General features: G+C 40.1%; 1 protein-coding gene across 1 annotated transcript in view; it reads left to right on the forward strand.

The window, feature by feature from the left end:
- The window catches only part of TXK (TXK tyrosine kinase), a 44942-nt gene that overhangs the window by 23645 nt on the left and 4798 nt on the right, over positions 1 to 16499 (forward strand). Inside the window, exons 8-12 of the mRNA XM_055339393.1 lie at positions 4558 to 4632; positions 7660 to 7831; positions 10737 to 10953; positions 13082 to 13146; positions 15540 to 15658. Of these exons, the coding sequence (XP_055195368.1) occupies positions 4558 to 4632; positions 7660 to 7831; positions 10737 to 10953; positions 13082 to 13146; positions 15540 to 15658 (648 nt within the window). The remainder of the gene's footprint in view (positions 1 to 4557; positions 4633 to 7659; positions 7832 to 10736; positions 10954 to 13081; positions 13147 to 15539; positions 15659 to 16499) is intronic.

The following is a 16499-nucleotide window of genomic DNA, read 5'->3' on the forward strand; positions in this document are numbered from 1 at the left end:
CCCTGTAAACATGCTTAAGACTTTCTTATTAGAAAAGCCAAAAAACAAAACAAAACAAACAACAAACAACAACAGCAACAACAAAAAACCCCAACAAACCCACAAAGCCCTCCTTTCTTCCTTTAGACATTGTTCTTCCAAGTGACACATTTGGAAAAATGTGTCCACATCCCCTGTCTCCACTTGCTCATTTTCCATTTGCTTTTTAAACGTCTGCACTCTGGCTTCTGCCTCCGTCGCCCACTGTATTACGGGTGGCCCCCGAATTGACCTACGGGGTGATGCTTTTGAGTTCTTGTATTTTCAGCCCTCTCTGCTCTATTTGCAGGGTCACCCCTTGAAGCTCCCTGCTTTTCAGATGTTTTGACACTGCCTTTTCTTGTTCTTGAACTCAAATCATTCCTCGAAGTTCTTCCCAATGGGCCTCACTTCTACTCTTAGACGTTGGCATGCTGCAGGGATCTGTCCCCGATCTCTTCTCTCCTCGCCCTAGACATTTCCCTTTGCAGGACTCTTCCATCTGGGAGTCCCAGGCACTTGCAGTCCCACAGGCCCTGAACCGCAGCGATGAAATGGAATTCTTCATCCTAACCGCTGCTTTCCCTCCCAGCCTGCTCGCTCCTCTTCCTGTTGCCCATCTCAGATAAGAGTGTCACCATCCTGCTGGCTGCAGGGGCTGGAAACATAGGAGTCACAAGAGACAATTCCACTGTCCCTAAAGGATAATGTCTTTCCCCTCCTCTGCCCCCTCGCCTCTCCCGCCCTTCCCCACCCTTCACCTCCCTTCCTTTCCTGCTCTTCCCCTTGCCCTCCTCCTTCTCCTCCTTCTTTAGTTATTAGAAAACTTTTTTTTTTAAATTGAAGTGTGGTTGCCATACAGTGGTACATTCAGGTCTATAACATAGTGATTGAACATGTATATACGTCACAGAGGGGTCACCAGGAGAACTCTAGCTACCATCTCTTGCCGTACAAAGCCGTTACAGATTATTATCTATGTTCCCTATGCTATACGTTGTATCTCCTACAAGAAAATTGTATGTCCTACTAAAAGGTGTGTCCCTTTTAAACCCTTTTCCCTATCTTGCCCATCCTACCACCCCCTAACCCCCTCACTTCAGGAACCATCAGACTGTTCTGCTTCTACGAGTAAGTTTCAGTTTTGTTTTGGTTGCTTGCTTCATTTTTTTTTTGATTCCACATATAAGTGAATTCATAAAGTATTTGTCTTTCTTTCCCAGATTTTTTCACTTAGTATAATACCCTCCAGATCCACCCACGTTGTTGTAAACGGCAAGACTTTATTCTTTCTTATGGCTGAAGAATATTTTATTATTCCCGCCACATTTTCTTTATCCCTTCGTCTATCAGTGGACACTTAGTTTGCTTCTGTGTTTTGGCTGCTTAAATAATGCGGCAATGAACATAGGGGTGCATATGTCTTTTCAAATTAGTGTGTTTTTTTTTTCAAACTTTTTTTTTTTTTGGTGAGAAATACCCAGAAGTGGAATTCCTGGATTGTATGGTAGTTTTATTTTTATTTTTTTGAGGAACCTCCACCCTGTTTTCCATGGTGGCCACACCATTTTGCATTCCCACCAACAGTGGGGAGGGTTCTCTTTGCTCTGCATCCTTGTCAATACTTGTTAATTTTTGTCCGCTTGATATTAGCCATTCTGATAGGTGTGAGGTGAGATCTCATTGTGTATTGGATGATTAGTGATGCTGAGCAGCTTTTCATGTGTCTGTTGACCATCTGTATATCTTCTTTGGGGAAATGTCTCTTTGGGTCCTCTGCCCATTTTAAAAACTCAAATTTTTTTATATTGAGTTGTATGAATTATTTATGTATTTTGGGTATTTACCCCTTTTTGGTCATAGCATTCGCCAATATCTTCTCCCATTCAAGTAGGTTTCCTTTTGTTTTATTGGGAGCTTTCTTCACTGTGCAAAAGCATTTTAGTTTGATATAGTCCCGTTTGTCTATTTTTGCTTTTGTTGACCTTGCCTGATGAGACAGATGAAAAAAATATTGCTTAGACTGATGTCCAAGGACTTACTACCTATGTTTTCTTCTAGGGGTTTGAGGTTTTTTGGTCTTACATTTAAATCTTGAATCCATTTTGTGTGTATGTGTACATGGTGTAAAAAAGTGGTCTACTTTAATTCTTTGGCATATAGTTGTCCAGTTTTCCCAACATCATTTATTGAAGAGACTATCTTTTCCCCATTGTAGGTGTTTGCCTTCTTTATCAAAGATTAATTGATCCTATAAGCTTGGGTTTGTTTCTGGACTTCCTATTCTGTTCCATTGATCTATCAATCCGTTGCTGTGCCAATGTCATACTGTTTTAATTACTATAGCTTTGTAATATAATTGGAAATCAGGGAGTGTGATACCTCAGCTTTGTTTTTCTCTCTCAAGATTGCTTTGGTTATTCAGGCCCTTTTGTGATTCCAGACAAATTTTAGTACTATTTGGTCTAGAACTTCTGATTCATTATCAAGTGCAAAGAGTTTCATATCCCAAGTATGCCTCATATAGGTTCCTGCCTCTGTCTCCTAGTGCTGCTCTAATCATTGTTCATTTGGACAACTGTAATGGCCTCTTAACTGGTCTTATCTTCAGTGTTGACTTCCCTTCAATCCATCCTCTACACTGATGCCAGAATGATCTACCAAAAGTGTAAATCTGATGATGTCACTCCCATATTGGGGACTTTCAATGGCTCCTTCTTACCTGCAGGATGGTGTAATGTTCCCTAACATGGCTTAGAAGGCCTATCGTAACCAGAATATGACCTACTTCTCAAGGATAATTTCTGGCCTCTTCTATCTCTCACCTTTTGCTTAAATAGCCCATCCTGCTTCCTACCTCTAGGTATCATCTCATCTGTTACCTCTGCTTAGAGTGTTTTCCATAGATTCTCTTCAGGGCTTAACTTCATTTGTCACATTCGTCTCGGATATCATTTCCTTCTAGAAGACTACTTTGAATCCAAAAGTGTGTAAGGTGCTATGTCCTGGAGCATCTTGTGTATCTCCAGCACAGGACTTATTCCTTCTATATTGCAGTTGCCTTTCTCTGCCTGTCTTCCCTCACTGAGATGGAGCCCCTGTGTGCAGAGTCCTCACCTTATTCATCTTTGGTCCTTCTGAATATTTGAGATCTACCTAGAAGAGTAGCTTGCACACAATAGGCACTTAATGATGCCTCTTTCTGTTCTTATACTGGCCAAGTTTGCTTCTGTCTTCCAGCCTTTGCACTTGCTGTTCCATCTGCTCAGAATGCTCTTCCTCCTGACCTTTGTAGGATGGCTCCTTGTCAGTTAATGTCTGCAGAGCTGTCATCTTGTCCGAAAGGCCTTCCCTGAGCACCCACTCTCTGGAAGCTATATTTTATCTACTCTGCTTGCAACTCATCATCTTCTATTTCTTCTTGTGTGTGTGTGTGTGTGTGTGTGTATGTGTGTGTGCACTTATTTTCTCTTCCCTGCTACAATGTAAGCTCTATGGGAGCAGGGACCGTCACTGTCCTATTCACTGCTTCATTGCTGTCTCCCACCATCTAGATAGTGCTTGGCACAAAGCGGACCCCCAATCAACATTAGTTGAAGAAATAAATAATAAAAGCTTGTTGAACTAAATTGAAATTGATGTAACAAAATACTACATGTTGATCCGATCAAAAGAAGTCTCATTTACTCTACCATTCTATTTATTTTATTTTATTTTTATTCACGTGAGACACACAGAGAGAGGCAGAGACACAGGCAGAGGGAGAAGCAGGCTCCCTGCAGGGAGCCCGATGTGGGACTCGATCCTGGGACTCCGGGATCATCACCTGAGCTGAAGGCAGACCCTCAAATGCTGAGCCACCCAGGCATCCCACTACCACGCTATTAAAAAAATAAATAAAACAAAATAAAGCAAAACTAAACAAAACTACTCTCAAAAAGTAGGGTAATGAAATGAGTACACTTAAACACTGTTGGTGGTTGAATGAATTAGTACAATTTTTCTATACATGCTTTGCTCAAGAAATCACATTTTAAGGAATTTATTCTGAGAGAGTAATTTGAGAGGTACATAAAGATTTATGTTCAAGAACATACAGCATATTTTACAGTAGTGAAATCTTAGAAATAACTTAAAGCTCTATTGATAGTCACTAACATATATCAATGACATACTGAGTGTAAAAAGTTTACAGCAAAACATTTACTTTTCTGTGAAAGCTTATTGGGTGTGTATATGCTTTCAAACACTTATATAGAGATTTTTGCAAAGGTGTTCACCAAAATGATAACAGCGCATCTCTGGCTGCTGAGATTTTGTGAGGCCTTTACTTTGTCTTTAAATTTTCTTGGATTTTAAAATGTATGTCCAATAAGCAAATGTTGCTTTATGCTAAGTGGGGAAAATAGGTAAATAGAATACTGTAGAATATTTTTCCGCCTAATTTATTTGAAACCTGGCACTGTCTTCTAGTATATTTGGTTTTTTTCTTTTATGTTAGTTAGTAGACTTGAAATGCTGATTTCTCTCCCTCCCCAGGTCTCATGACCCGTCTCCGCTACCCAGTTGGACTGATGGGCAGCTGTTTGCCAGCCACAGCTGGTTTTAGCTATGGTAATGTATGCACACGTACCCAAGTACAATGTCAAATCCAGTAAAGAACCTGTCCCAAGTTCCCTCTACATTCTTTAACTCCTTCACTTTTCTGAGATGCCTAGACAGGTTTCCTCTCAAAGTTTAAATCCTCCTTCTGAAATACTTAAGTATATTCATCTCACAACAGCAATTTCAACTTTGGAAAGAAATGTTTCAATTTGACTTCAAATTTCCTTACACATTAGCAGGAGCTCTTTTTTTAAATATATATTTTTATTTGGAGTTCAATTTACCAACATATAGTATAACACCCAGTGCTCATCCCGTCAAGTGCCCCCCTCAGTGCCTGCCACCCAGTCATCCCATCCCCCTGCCCACCTCCCCATCCACTACCCTTTGTTCCTTAGCAGGAGCTCTTGATAAATTAGGATTCTTTTTTTTTAAATAATAAATTTATTTTTTATTGGTGTTCAATTTGCCAACATACAGAATAACACCCAGTGTCATCCCGTCAAGTGCCCCCCTCACTGCCCGTCACCCATTCACCCCCACCCCCCGCCCTCCTCCCCTTCCACCACCCCTAGTTCATTTTTATTTGGGTGTTTGAGCTGTTGCTCTCCCGGTACAAAGGTGGCTGGGAAATGACCACCCTCCAAGAGAACCTGCTTTAAAGAGCTGCTAAAAGTGTCGTCCTCTCCTTTTGAAAATAGAACTTGTAGAAGGTTTAATCCGAACTATCTTCTAGCAGATGTATACCTGCAAACTGTGAGAACAAATAAGAGCCAAGGAATTCTGTTTTGTGATTTGATGACACCCGATTCCCTTAAATTTCTCTCATTAATGAGAATCAGAAAATTCTGAGAAAATGATAACATAGTTATGTTGTGTAACAGGTAACCAGGACCCCAGGGGCTCTATTTTAATTGGAATGGGAGAATGATTCAGGATATCATGGGTCCTGGGTTATTCCTCTGCCCCTAAAGACAATGTGGATAATAAAATTCTGCCATTAACAATTTATTTAAGTTACACGTGGTCCTGTTCAAATTTTTTAAAAATAAACATCTCAATTTTTAACATGTAGAATGGTGTACAACTCATAACCCCGCAACTCAGTTAGTTTTGCCTGGTCTTGACTATTTAATAGAAATGAATAAGACAGCATGCATTTGTATCTGGCTTTTTCTGCTTCACCCATGGTTGTTGGTGTGGTTGGTTCATCTCCACTGTGGTGTAGTGCGACACTGCCTGACAATGCCACCGTTTACCCATCCTTCGTTAGGTGGTCATTTGGGTTGTAACCAATTTTTACCTCATAATTAATATCATTATGGACATTCCTACATGTCTTTTGATGAAGTTCAGTACACGTTTAAGCTCCAGGAATGCTGGATACACACCTGAGAGTAGAATTGTTAGGTCACAGAGTGCGTACACACTCAGATTTAGTTAGTTTTCAAAAAAGCTTATACCAAATCACACTTCAATCAATAGCATGTGGGAGTTCCCGCTGCCCCATGCCTTTGCCTTGGCCAATATTTAATATTCTCATGGGTTCTTTTCTTTGGTTTTCACTTTAGACAATCCGATGTGTGTAATAGTGGTATCTCTCTGTGTTTGGAATTTGCATATCCCTGGTGACTAATAATTATGATCAACTTTTTATAGGTTTTGTGGCTATTTGGATATTCTCTTTTGTGAAAGAATATTCACGTTTTGCAACCCTTAAAAATATAATCTGCCCTTTTCTAGTTTTTTTTTCATATTTTGAATAGGAATGCTTTACTGGTTACATGTTTCAGAAATATCTTTGCCCAATCTGCAGCTTACCTTTCCCCTCTCTTAATGGGGCATATTTGACAAACAGGATTTTGATGGAGCGTCACTTGTCAATATTTTCCTTTATGGTTGTATTCTGCTGAATAAATTTATGCCAATATCAAATTCATGAATATATTTTCCCATGTTGCTTTAAAAACATACCTATTATTGGGAGAGGGAGCCCTTTGCAAAGCTGGCTTGAAGGTCATTAACCTTCGTTATTTATTTATTTATTTATTTATTTATTTATTTATTTATTTATTTATTTATTTATTTATTTTTTGAGATTTTATTTATTCATGAGAGACACACAGAGAGAGGCAGAGACATAGGCAGAAGGAGAAACAGGCACCCCAGGGGGAGCCTGATGCGGGAATCGATTCCTGGACCCTAGGGGTCACACCCTGAACCCAAGGCAGGCACTCCACCCCTGAGACCCCCAGGCGTCCCAATTCTTTTAAACGCATTATTTAAATTTCCAGCAGATGGCAGTGTTGCTGTAGAAAAGGACATACTATATATAAGAGGGAGGATCAGGCTCCTTCACAAGTGTTTCCAAGAGGGTTATTTTAAAAAGTTCTTTTCCCCTCATTTGGCTTCCAGGGAAGTGAAATATATACCATAACACAAATTTCAGTTCAAACGTACACTTAGATACATACGAGTTAGAACCCTAGCATTGGACATAGTTATTAGATGAATTTGTTAGACTTTTCCCCAGGGAGAAGACCCTACTAAGGCAAGAAAAGCCCCTTAGGGGTGGGAATGGGCAGAGGAGCATAGAAGGAAGTGAAATGCGGAAGCGGGGCCTTATGTTCCTGCCTCACAAGTTTACTTGGCAGGACAAAAACCGATGGGGACATACAGACGGAAGGGGCCAGGTCTAGTCCTGGTAGGTAGGTTTAGTTTCGAAAGGCCTTTCATGTGGGGTCTCTCTGGAAAGAGCAAGGATGTTCTGATATCCATAATTTCCTCTCCAAGCAAGTCGAGTTTGTATCTTTAAACCTGAATTCTGGAATTGCACACGGAATTCCACCATGAGAGTGTTGAAAATGGTTACAGTTCCCCCCCTTTACATTTATAAAAATTTTAACCTCTGTATAAAAGAAGAGAGTAGGTCTAGATAATTCCTTTTTTTTTTTTTTTAGGTCTAGATAATTCCTGAATCTGTTCTAGCTCTAAAAGTTTTCCCTACTTTGTAACATGGATGTTTTACTTTTCTAGAAAAGTGGGAGATAGATCCCACTGAGTTGGCTTTTGTAAAGGAGATTGGAAGCGGTCAGTTTGGGGTGGTCCATTTAGGCGAATGGCGAGCGCACATCCAGGTAGCTATCAAGGCCATCAGTGAAGGCTCCATGTCCGAGGAGGATTTCATCGAAGAGGCTAAAGTGATGATGTAAGTATAAGCAATACCCAGATAAATAGCAGACAACATTGGGGTATCATGGAAAGAACATGGATTTTGGGGCAGTCACACTTGGATTTCTGTCACAACTCTGTCCAAGCTAGTGGTGTGACCTGGGCAAATTATATGACCTCTGCGTGACCTGGGTGAGTTATTTCACCTTGCCAAGCCTCGATTTCTTTACCTGCAAAATGGAGATAATGGTAACCTTGTCACTGCATCAGTGTGTGAATTAAATGAGATAATTCACGAAAGTGACAAGCATGCGTGTTCTTTTCAGGGCTCTTTCCTTCCTTTGCCTTGTCCTTGTCCTTGTCCTTCTTCCCCTTTCCCTTCTCCTTCCCCCTCTTCCCCTTCCCTTCTTCCCCTCCCCCTTCTTCCCCTTCTTGTTCCCCTTTCCCTTCCTCTTCCTCTCCTTCTCCCCCTCCTCCTCTTCCTCCTCCTTCTTCTTTGGCTTTTCCTGGAAGCAAAAATGTTGATTTTGTCCAAATAGTGATATAAAGATAAAGCATTTGCTTTCAGAAAATTTAAGAATCCTGAGTTCTAACAGTCACTTCTGTGGCCCTTTGGACGCCGTTCCTATGGGATGACTTCTGTAATTTCCCAGATCAACATTTCGACTCAGCTGAATATGTGGCCGTGGTGTATGTCTATAATCCGGGCTGGATCAGGACAAGCCAACAATTTGGTACAGATCAAAGCCATCAAATTTCTTTAAGTATTTGTTCAACACTTAAAGGAGCAGCAATGTGGTGAAAAATGAAAACCCCAGATGGCATTACCTAGATTCTGTTATCCAAATAAATTTAGTTCTGTTCTAAAAATACAGATGTCAACTGAACAAGCAAACCAACAAACAGACAACCCCAAAACTAGAAGGGATTAACTGGACCCATTCTCCTTTAACAGCAGAGCAATGCTATCTCTTGGGACTCTCAACCTGTACCCCAAATGTCCTATTAAAATACCCTTTCCAGTCACAACAAAATGAGCTTCAAGGGAAGTTATGCTAAACACAATTTTCCAGTGATATCGGTTTCCCAAAGATGATCTCGTGCCGTTAGGTGGCCCCCGGCCTATATTCCTTGATACCACCTGCATCAGACCCTAGTTTTCCTACATCTAAAGGAGAGACAAATCATTATATTCCTGTGTTGATTAGATAGGTGTTATAAGAACGTGCTTCAGGGAAAGTTGAAGCCATACTGGAATTTCTATGAAACAAAAAAGAATTGGAGATGTCTGATGTTACGGTGAGAGGATTCCTGAAAGGATCAAGCCTTATTGGGCATTTGGGGGCACAGTTTTCCAGGGATGATATTTTGAGGATGGTGGAAGACGTGCAGAGTGTGGAAGTATCAGTGGCTCCTGGATGTTTACAGAGGCAAGAGTGAAGCTAATGGCTTATTTTTAAATCAGTTCAGATAGACGTACTGTGTTCTTGGGTTTGAACACAGTCTAGTTTTTGCTGATTTTTTTTTTTTGAAAGTGAGGCAGAAGGATTTCCTTCTAACTCCCTGTTGCAAATCCATTCATCTTTACAAAATTACCTAGCTGACACACACTGAGCTCCATCTGCCAAGAATACCCAACTGGATCACACTGTCTTACCTTCACTGTACTTGTTAGTTCCTTCGCCGTCCTTGTCACTACTCCGGTGATACTGCTAAGCAAACACAGTGTAATGTTTCAGTTCTCAGATGTTTATACGTGGGTATCAGTGTTATGGTTTTCTCATGGCAAATCAATATTCTATGTTAAGAGTGATTTCCCTGCCATTATTCTGTATACATATGAATTGTCTCTCTTAACTGAAAATAAATTTTTCTTTATAAATTTCGAATTTATAAAATATCTTTATGCACTAGAGAGATAAATCAGATAAAATACACAAGATATATATCTACAGATTAAAATCATGTATAGATTCTCTGAATGCCTCTTTCCCACAAACTGGTAGCATTTTTGCATGCTAACTATATGGTAACATGTCAGTTGATCACTCATATACATTATTTTAAGGTAAATAATCTGAGTCATTGATTTTATTTTGCCTCTATGAATGAAAAGAGGTGACATTTCAAGTTACTTTTGACTAACAGAAATTGGCTTATTATACATCTTCAAAAATTACAAACACTAACTTGAATATTGTTTTCCATGATGCCTAGTTGGCATAACAGGCCTTTAGGGACTGAATGCTATACTTCAGAAGGAACAATAAACTTTGGAAGTTTAGATGACTAAAGGTTCCATGTGTATTTTAATAGACAATATTCAAGGACGTGTGTGTGTGTGTGTGATTGCTAAATATAAAGCAGGGTTTCAAGTTGGCTAGTGTTTTTCAGTCTCCAACTTTATCTAAATATTTCTTTTTTAATGCCTTTATTTTTTAGAATTTAATTTTCATTTCTTCCTTCCTTTCCTTTCCTTTCCTTTCCTTTCCTTTCCTTTCCTTTCCTTTCCTTTCCTTTCCTTTCCTTCATACACCAATCACAGTTTCCTCCCTTCAATCTGTCCTGAATTTTGGTCTGAGCAGCTGCAGTTAGGAAAGTTGAAACTCAAGGAGCAGGAGCTCTGTTAAGACCTGAGCAAGAAGTCACAATAAGGAAGCAAAAGACTTACAAGGATGACAAACAGAAAAAAATAGAATACGGAGCACGTAATATTCTTTATCTGCAGTGACTTGGGAACTACTGCTTGAACTCTGTGACCCCGCTTGTTCAGCGCCTACAGTGGAAAGGAAACGGTCCTACTTTCTCTGTGGTTGGGTTAATTTTTATCATATCTTGATGTCGAAAATTACATAGAGTTGGTGAATATCACCCATTGAGTCTGAGCACTTGAAAGTGCAGAAAAGCCAACCTGCTCACTGGTGTGTTTTTTTCCTCCACAGGAAATTATCTCATTCAAGGCTAGTCCAGCTCTATGGGGTGTGCATACAGCAGAAGCCCCTGTACATTGTGACGGAGTTTATGGAGAACGGCTGCCTGCTGAACTATCTCAGAGACCGGAGGGGAACGCTTACGAGGGAGATGCTGCTGAGCATGTGCCAGGATATCTGTGAAGGGATGGAGTATCTGGAGAGGAACTGCTTTATTCATAGGGATTTAGTAAGTATGATACAAATTTGCTGATTATTTTATGCATTATATTCAGAGGAATATGACAGTTGAGGACTTTCAGTGTTTAAAATAAAATATCTTTGGCTTAATTTTTTAAAAGATTTTTATTTCTTTGAGAAAGAGAGAGAGAGAACACAATAGGGGAGGGACGAGGACAGGAGGGAGAAGCAGGCTCCCCACTGAGCAGGGAACCTGATGGGGGCTCCATCCATGCAGAGACTGGATACCAGGACACCAGGACCATGACCTGAGCCAAAGGCACACACTTAACCAACCGAGTCATCCAGGCACCCCTCTTTGGCTTAATTTCTGAACACTTTCCTATTCATGTGATTCTGTGGGAAATGTAGCTTTATTTTTAATTGCCCATTGATGCTGTGGCCAAATAAGGTATTACCCTAAATATGCCTTGAACTAATTAACTACTATGATAACCAACTAACCAAAACTAATTTACTTTTCTTTCCTCTTACCTTCCCTCTCTTCTTTCATTAACTTCTACTTTTCTTCCTTTCAAACAATAATCGAATATGTATTGAATGTCAGTACATGCCAAGCACTCTTGCCAGGAGCTGGAGATGACAGGAGTAAAGGATAGCTCTACTGGCTCCCATCCAGGGATGAAAATACTTTCATGTGGAGGTGATTTGGTTGCAATAGTATCACAGCAGCATTCCTGGCATTCCTGAGGAGGACTGGAAATGTTAAATCATTGTGTTCTGAAATGCTCAGGACGTTACATCCTAAGAAAAAAAAAAAAATAAGGCTTGTCTTAGCCCAAATGCCCTGGCGAGTTCAATAGGCAGCCACGACTCAGAACCACTGCTCTAGAGGTAGACTGGCTGGGTTGAAATCTTGCCTTTGTTTCTTACTAGCTGTGGGATGTTGGGCAAGCTCGCTAACTAGTACAGTGGTACCAATTACAGCACCTTCCTCCTGTGGACTTGTTGGGAGGATCACATGAATTAACATGTGTAAGTGCTTACAATTGTACCTGGCATATGGAAGAGCTCAGCAATGCTAACTATTGCTATGGAATAGTAATAGTTTGTATTTCACAGCAATAGCCATTCCACAACCATTGAGACCATTCCACAGCTGTTGAGACCATTCCACACCCATTGAGACCGTTCCACAGCCATTGAGACCATTCCACAGCCATTGAGACCACTCCACAGTTGTTGAGACCATTGTTCTGTATCCGTCAAGGCACATTTCCCAGTCTCCAGCATGTAGTACCTATCGAACACATTTTTGAATGGATGAATGTGGCATCAATCCCACCTAGCTTACTTTCCTGGTCCCTGCAGGTCAGTATTTCCTGACAGGGATTAGAATTCAAAACCTAGTTGAGTGATAATTCTGGTCATTCTATTTGTTCCAAGTGGCTCCTCTCAGATCCTCCTACCCTTGGTTTCTTCCTTGATTGCTTTCTTTTGTGTTCTATTTTATCCACCTTCATGCCATTTAAAATATATCAGCTAAGCATGAGCCTTCCCCCTGTCAAGGGCTTAGCTCTTGGTTTGGTTTTGAAATCCTTGCTAGCATTTGTCAAAATCTTCTGAACTGACTCCTGGCTTACCATTTTTAAGTTCTTTGCTTTTGTTTTTGGACTAACTGAAGCACATATCACCTTAGAAGAGAACAGAATCTATAAAACTATTGGCTTACATAGGGCTTAATAACCAAATCAATGATTTTCTTTGACGAAGGTCTCTGAAAATGGATTATTTTGGCATCAAATACATGGTCTCTGCATTATTTAAAAATGCACACTTTTAAATTTCAGGATTCATAGTTTAACATCTCTTTGCTGTAGTCTTCCAATTTATCAAAGATACTTCTTGAGAGGGTTTAAAAAACTTTTAAAAGGAAAAGTATTAAAATTGCTTTTTACTTTTTTTTGTTATTTCTTTGAAGAATCAATACAATCCATCATGAGGGCAGATATATTGATCATATATAGCATGATGGGTATTACCAAGGAAACATGTCTGCTCACACAGAGAAGTAGTGTGGGGGTCCAGGTAAACTGAGGAAAAGGAGAGTAGAAACTCTTGAAAGAAAACTATATTCAAATATGGATTCTTCTCTCTCTCTCTCTCTTTTTTTATAGGCAGCAAGGAATTGTCTGGTCAGTGCTGCAAGTATAGTAAAAATATCGGACTTTGGAATGACGAGGTATAATATATAAATATTTCTTGTTTACTCATAAGAGGGAATCTTAGATCTGTCTCCTAACAGATTTAAGATGTTGATAGCATTGCTTTTTCTTTCTTTTTCCTTTTCTTTTTAATCCTGTGAGGAAAATGTTGATGTGGTTGCTTGGTGTGTTGCCCTGCTTTGTATTTGACACAAACCCATGTTAGCTGTGAGGCAAATGGACACTTGAGACAACTCTTATCTTCTTTCAAAAGGTCATTCTCAGTCATAACATTTTTAGAAATGTCTTGATCTACTCATCATATGCATAAGATTGAGGAGAAAAGCTTTTCTGACATGTGTGTATTTCTAAGAGATAAAAAAATAAGTTGGTTTAGCTCTGATTGTTCTATGTCATCTTCATACTCTGTTATCAAGGGTAACAGTTGACTTTAAGATGACAACTCAAGTGTGGAGAATCTAACCTCATTCTCTGCAACTCAATGCAATGCCCTTTCCTTCAGGCTGCTAAAAATTCAGTGCCCGTGAACCCAGGGTTTCTCTCTGACTCATTTTAGACTCTCATTTTAGGGTCAAATTCAGATTCTGTATGTCTAATGGGGCCACGTACTGGAGATGGCATGTCTGGTCCTTGTTGTTACCCATTGACAACTGGTAGCCTGCGGGCACCATCTTCCTGTTTGTCCTTGGCTGAACATCTGCATAGATGGCTGCTGACTCATCTCCAATTTCTGTCTGCAAGATGCTGTTACACTGGCATTCTCCATGATTAAGAAAACACCTGGAGATATCCAAGGCCCTGTTGCCTTAGGCACATCTGCAGCTATTTGTTTTCTGGAATCTTTTTTTGCCTTTCCAGGGGCTTGACCTGGGGAAGAGGCATAGGCTCTGTTTTGCTCTTAAATCCCAGCAACTTGTAGTGGGGCCTTCTTTGCCTGCTATGCTAGCCGGGCAGTGCTGGTAGAGTGAAGACTATATAGGACCCTGCCGCAGCCACCCACAGGTGTCTAACACTCCTCCACCTTTCCTTTATCCTCTCCCACCTCCCAGCTCCAAAGGTCATTTTCTAGGGAGATGAATGGTGGTGGTTAGGAGTGTGTGTGTGGGGGTGATATTACTCTTATTTTATGAGCCATTCTCCCAAATAGTTTATTAACAGCTCCATCCTCCTCTTTCTCTGGAAAGCCTAGACTTTTGAAACTCAGAAGCTATGAAAAATAGTTCTTTCCCTTTTGTTTTCTATGACTTACTTTTCCTCCTTAGTAGGATGGCTTCTGGCTCAATAAAGCGCTTAAAGGTGGTGTGAGGTAGGGGATGTGGGAAAAAAAAAGAGGGTGTGAGGAAGCACTAATAAATAATTCAAAAATACCAGACTGCCCACTCCAGGCTCTCTTCTCTCTAGATTCTCATACTTGATGTTCCTGCCTACAATTCTCAAAAGAGAGAGGTTTAATATTGTTGTAGTTTTTAAAAGGAGGTGGTAGTTATTCCTGATTTCATATAGGGCCATGGTAATGCATTGAACATTTTTCACATTAAATGTATTATGTTCAATACTCTCATTTCTCTGCCTGATAAAACACATATGCATGAAGAAAAAAACACATATGCATCCAACTTTGACTTTATTCCTTGCCATATATATTTATCTTTTATGTACTTTTTATGACATTGGTTGTTAGACTACTCAGCATTCTCCTTGCAGAATTAAGAATTTGTAAACTAACATAACCAGTGGGTTCTTGACTCAAATTGATTTTGGATTGAAGAATTGTTCTAGTTTTCTGAGACTCATATAAACCCAAATGAGGCTTGGTTTGGGGAGGAATCACTATATAGGATATTTTCCCATTTTGGTAACAAGAAGAGAAATTTTCAGGGGTAAAAATGCTTTCTGTTTTAAAGATTCATTTATTTATTTGAGAGTTTATTTGAGAGAGAGAGAGAGAAAGAGAGAGAGAGAGATTGAGTGAGTTGGGGAGGAACAGAGGGAGAAGAAGAGAGAATCCTCAAGCTAACTCCCTTACTGAGCATGGAGCCCGACAGGGGGCTTGATCCCATGACCCGGAGACCATGACCTGAGCCAAAGTCAAAAGAGCTGACCACTTCACCAATAGCGTCACCCGGGAACCCTGCTTTCTCTTTTATTTTGTTTTTAAAGATTTTATTTATTTATTCATGAGAGACACAGAGAGAGGCAGAGACATAGGCAGAGGGAGAAGCAGGTTCCATGTGGGAGCCCGAAGCGGGAGTCGATCCTGGAACTCCAGGATCACGTCCTGAGCCAAAGGCAGATGCCACCCAGGCATCCCCTGCTTTCTCTTTTAGAACTTATAGTAGATGAAGGGAGTTGGAATGAAGTAGAATTTGGATGGAATTAGCACAATGTGCTTTGAATCTCATGACCTTAGGTACGTTTTGGATGATGAATATATCAGTTCTTCTGGAGCCAAGTTCCCAATCAAGTGGTCCCCTCCTGAAGTTTTCCATTTCAACAAGTACAGCAGCAAATCTGATGTCTGGTCATTTGGTGAGTAAATTTGATGTTCATTTGTTGGAGATTGATTTAAGAAAAGGCCAATCTCTTTTAAGCTTTGATTTTTTTAGCATGATGTGGCATTCTAGAAAGGTCTTCATGTAACTGTCTAAGGTGTTCTAAACATACCCAGGCTGTCTTTGGCAACTGGTGTCAGACACCTTCTTATATAAGTCTGCCTTTTGGATCTTACCTTTCCCAAAGAACCTACGTATGGCAGTAAAGCCATAACATAGAGTCTACTGATCTAGCAAAAGGTGCAGCCACCTTTTTTATACCACAGAGACTTGCAAGGAAAATAGATCTTAAGGTGTCACTGAATTTCACATGTCATTAATAAACTTCATTTCTAACTACTAAGCAACACCAACTGCATTTGCTTCATTACCTTTAAATTTTGTGGAATTTAGTTGTCGGCCTCCTTGGGAACTGTCAGTTGGAGTTTATATTGTGTAATGTTCTTCACTGAGAAAGAGATGTTGTAGACCTATCTCCAGTGGAGTTCGTTCTTTGAATTGATTTTCAAAAAGGTGGCAGTAAATGTTCAATAAGCTATCTATTCTCTTTAGCCCAGACCTCCCTGGATGGCTTCTTTGGTTTGGAGAGAGCTCTGCACCCTCAAAAGGGCGTGAATATTTTTTATTGTCCACATAAGGTTAAGTGTGTATTATTGATCCCTTTAGCTCTCCCCTGCCTTTTGGTGGTTTTGACAGGTGAGATTTTTAAGTTCTACAGGAGAGCAGTTAAATCAGACTAACATGTAGCAACACAGGGACCTCATCAAGTGGTTGCAGAACAATTTAGAATTTCTGAGTTTTATCCGACCACTTGTCTC

The sequence above is a fragment of the Nyctereutes procyonoides genome, unplaced genomic scaffold (assembly GCF_905146905.1).
Source record: "Nyctereutes procyonoides isolate TBG_1078 unplaced genomic scaffold, NYPRO_anot_genome, whole genome shotgun sequence".
NCBI classification, from domain to species: Eukaryota; Metazoa; Chordata; class Mammalia; order Carnivora; family Canidae; genus Nyctereutes; species Nyctereutes procyonoides.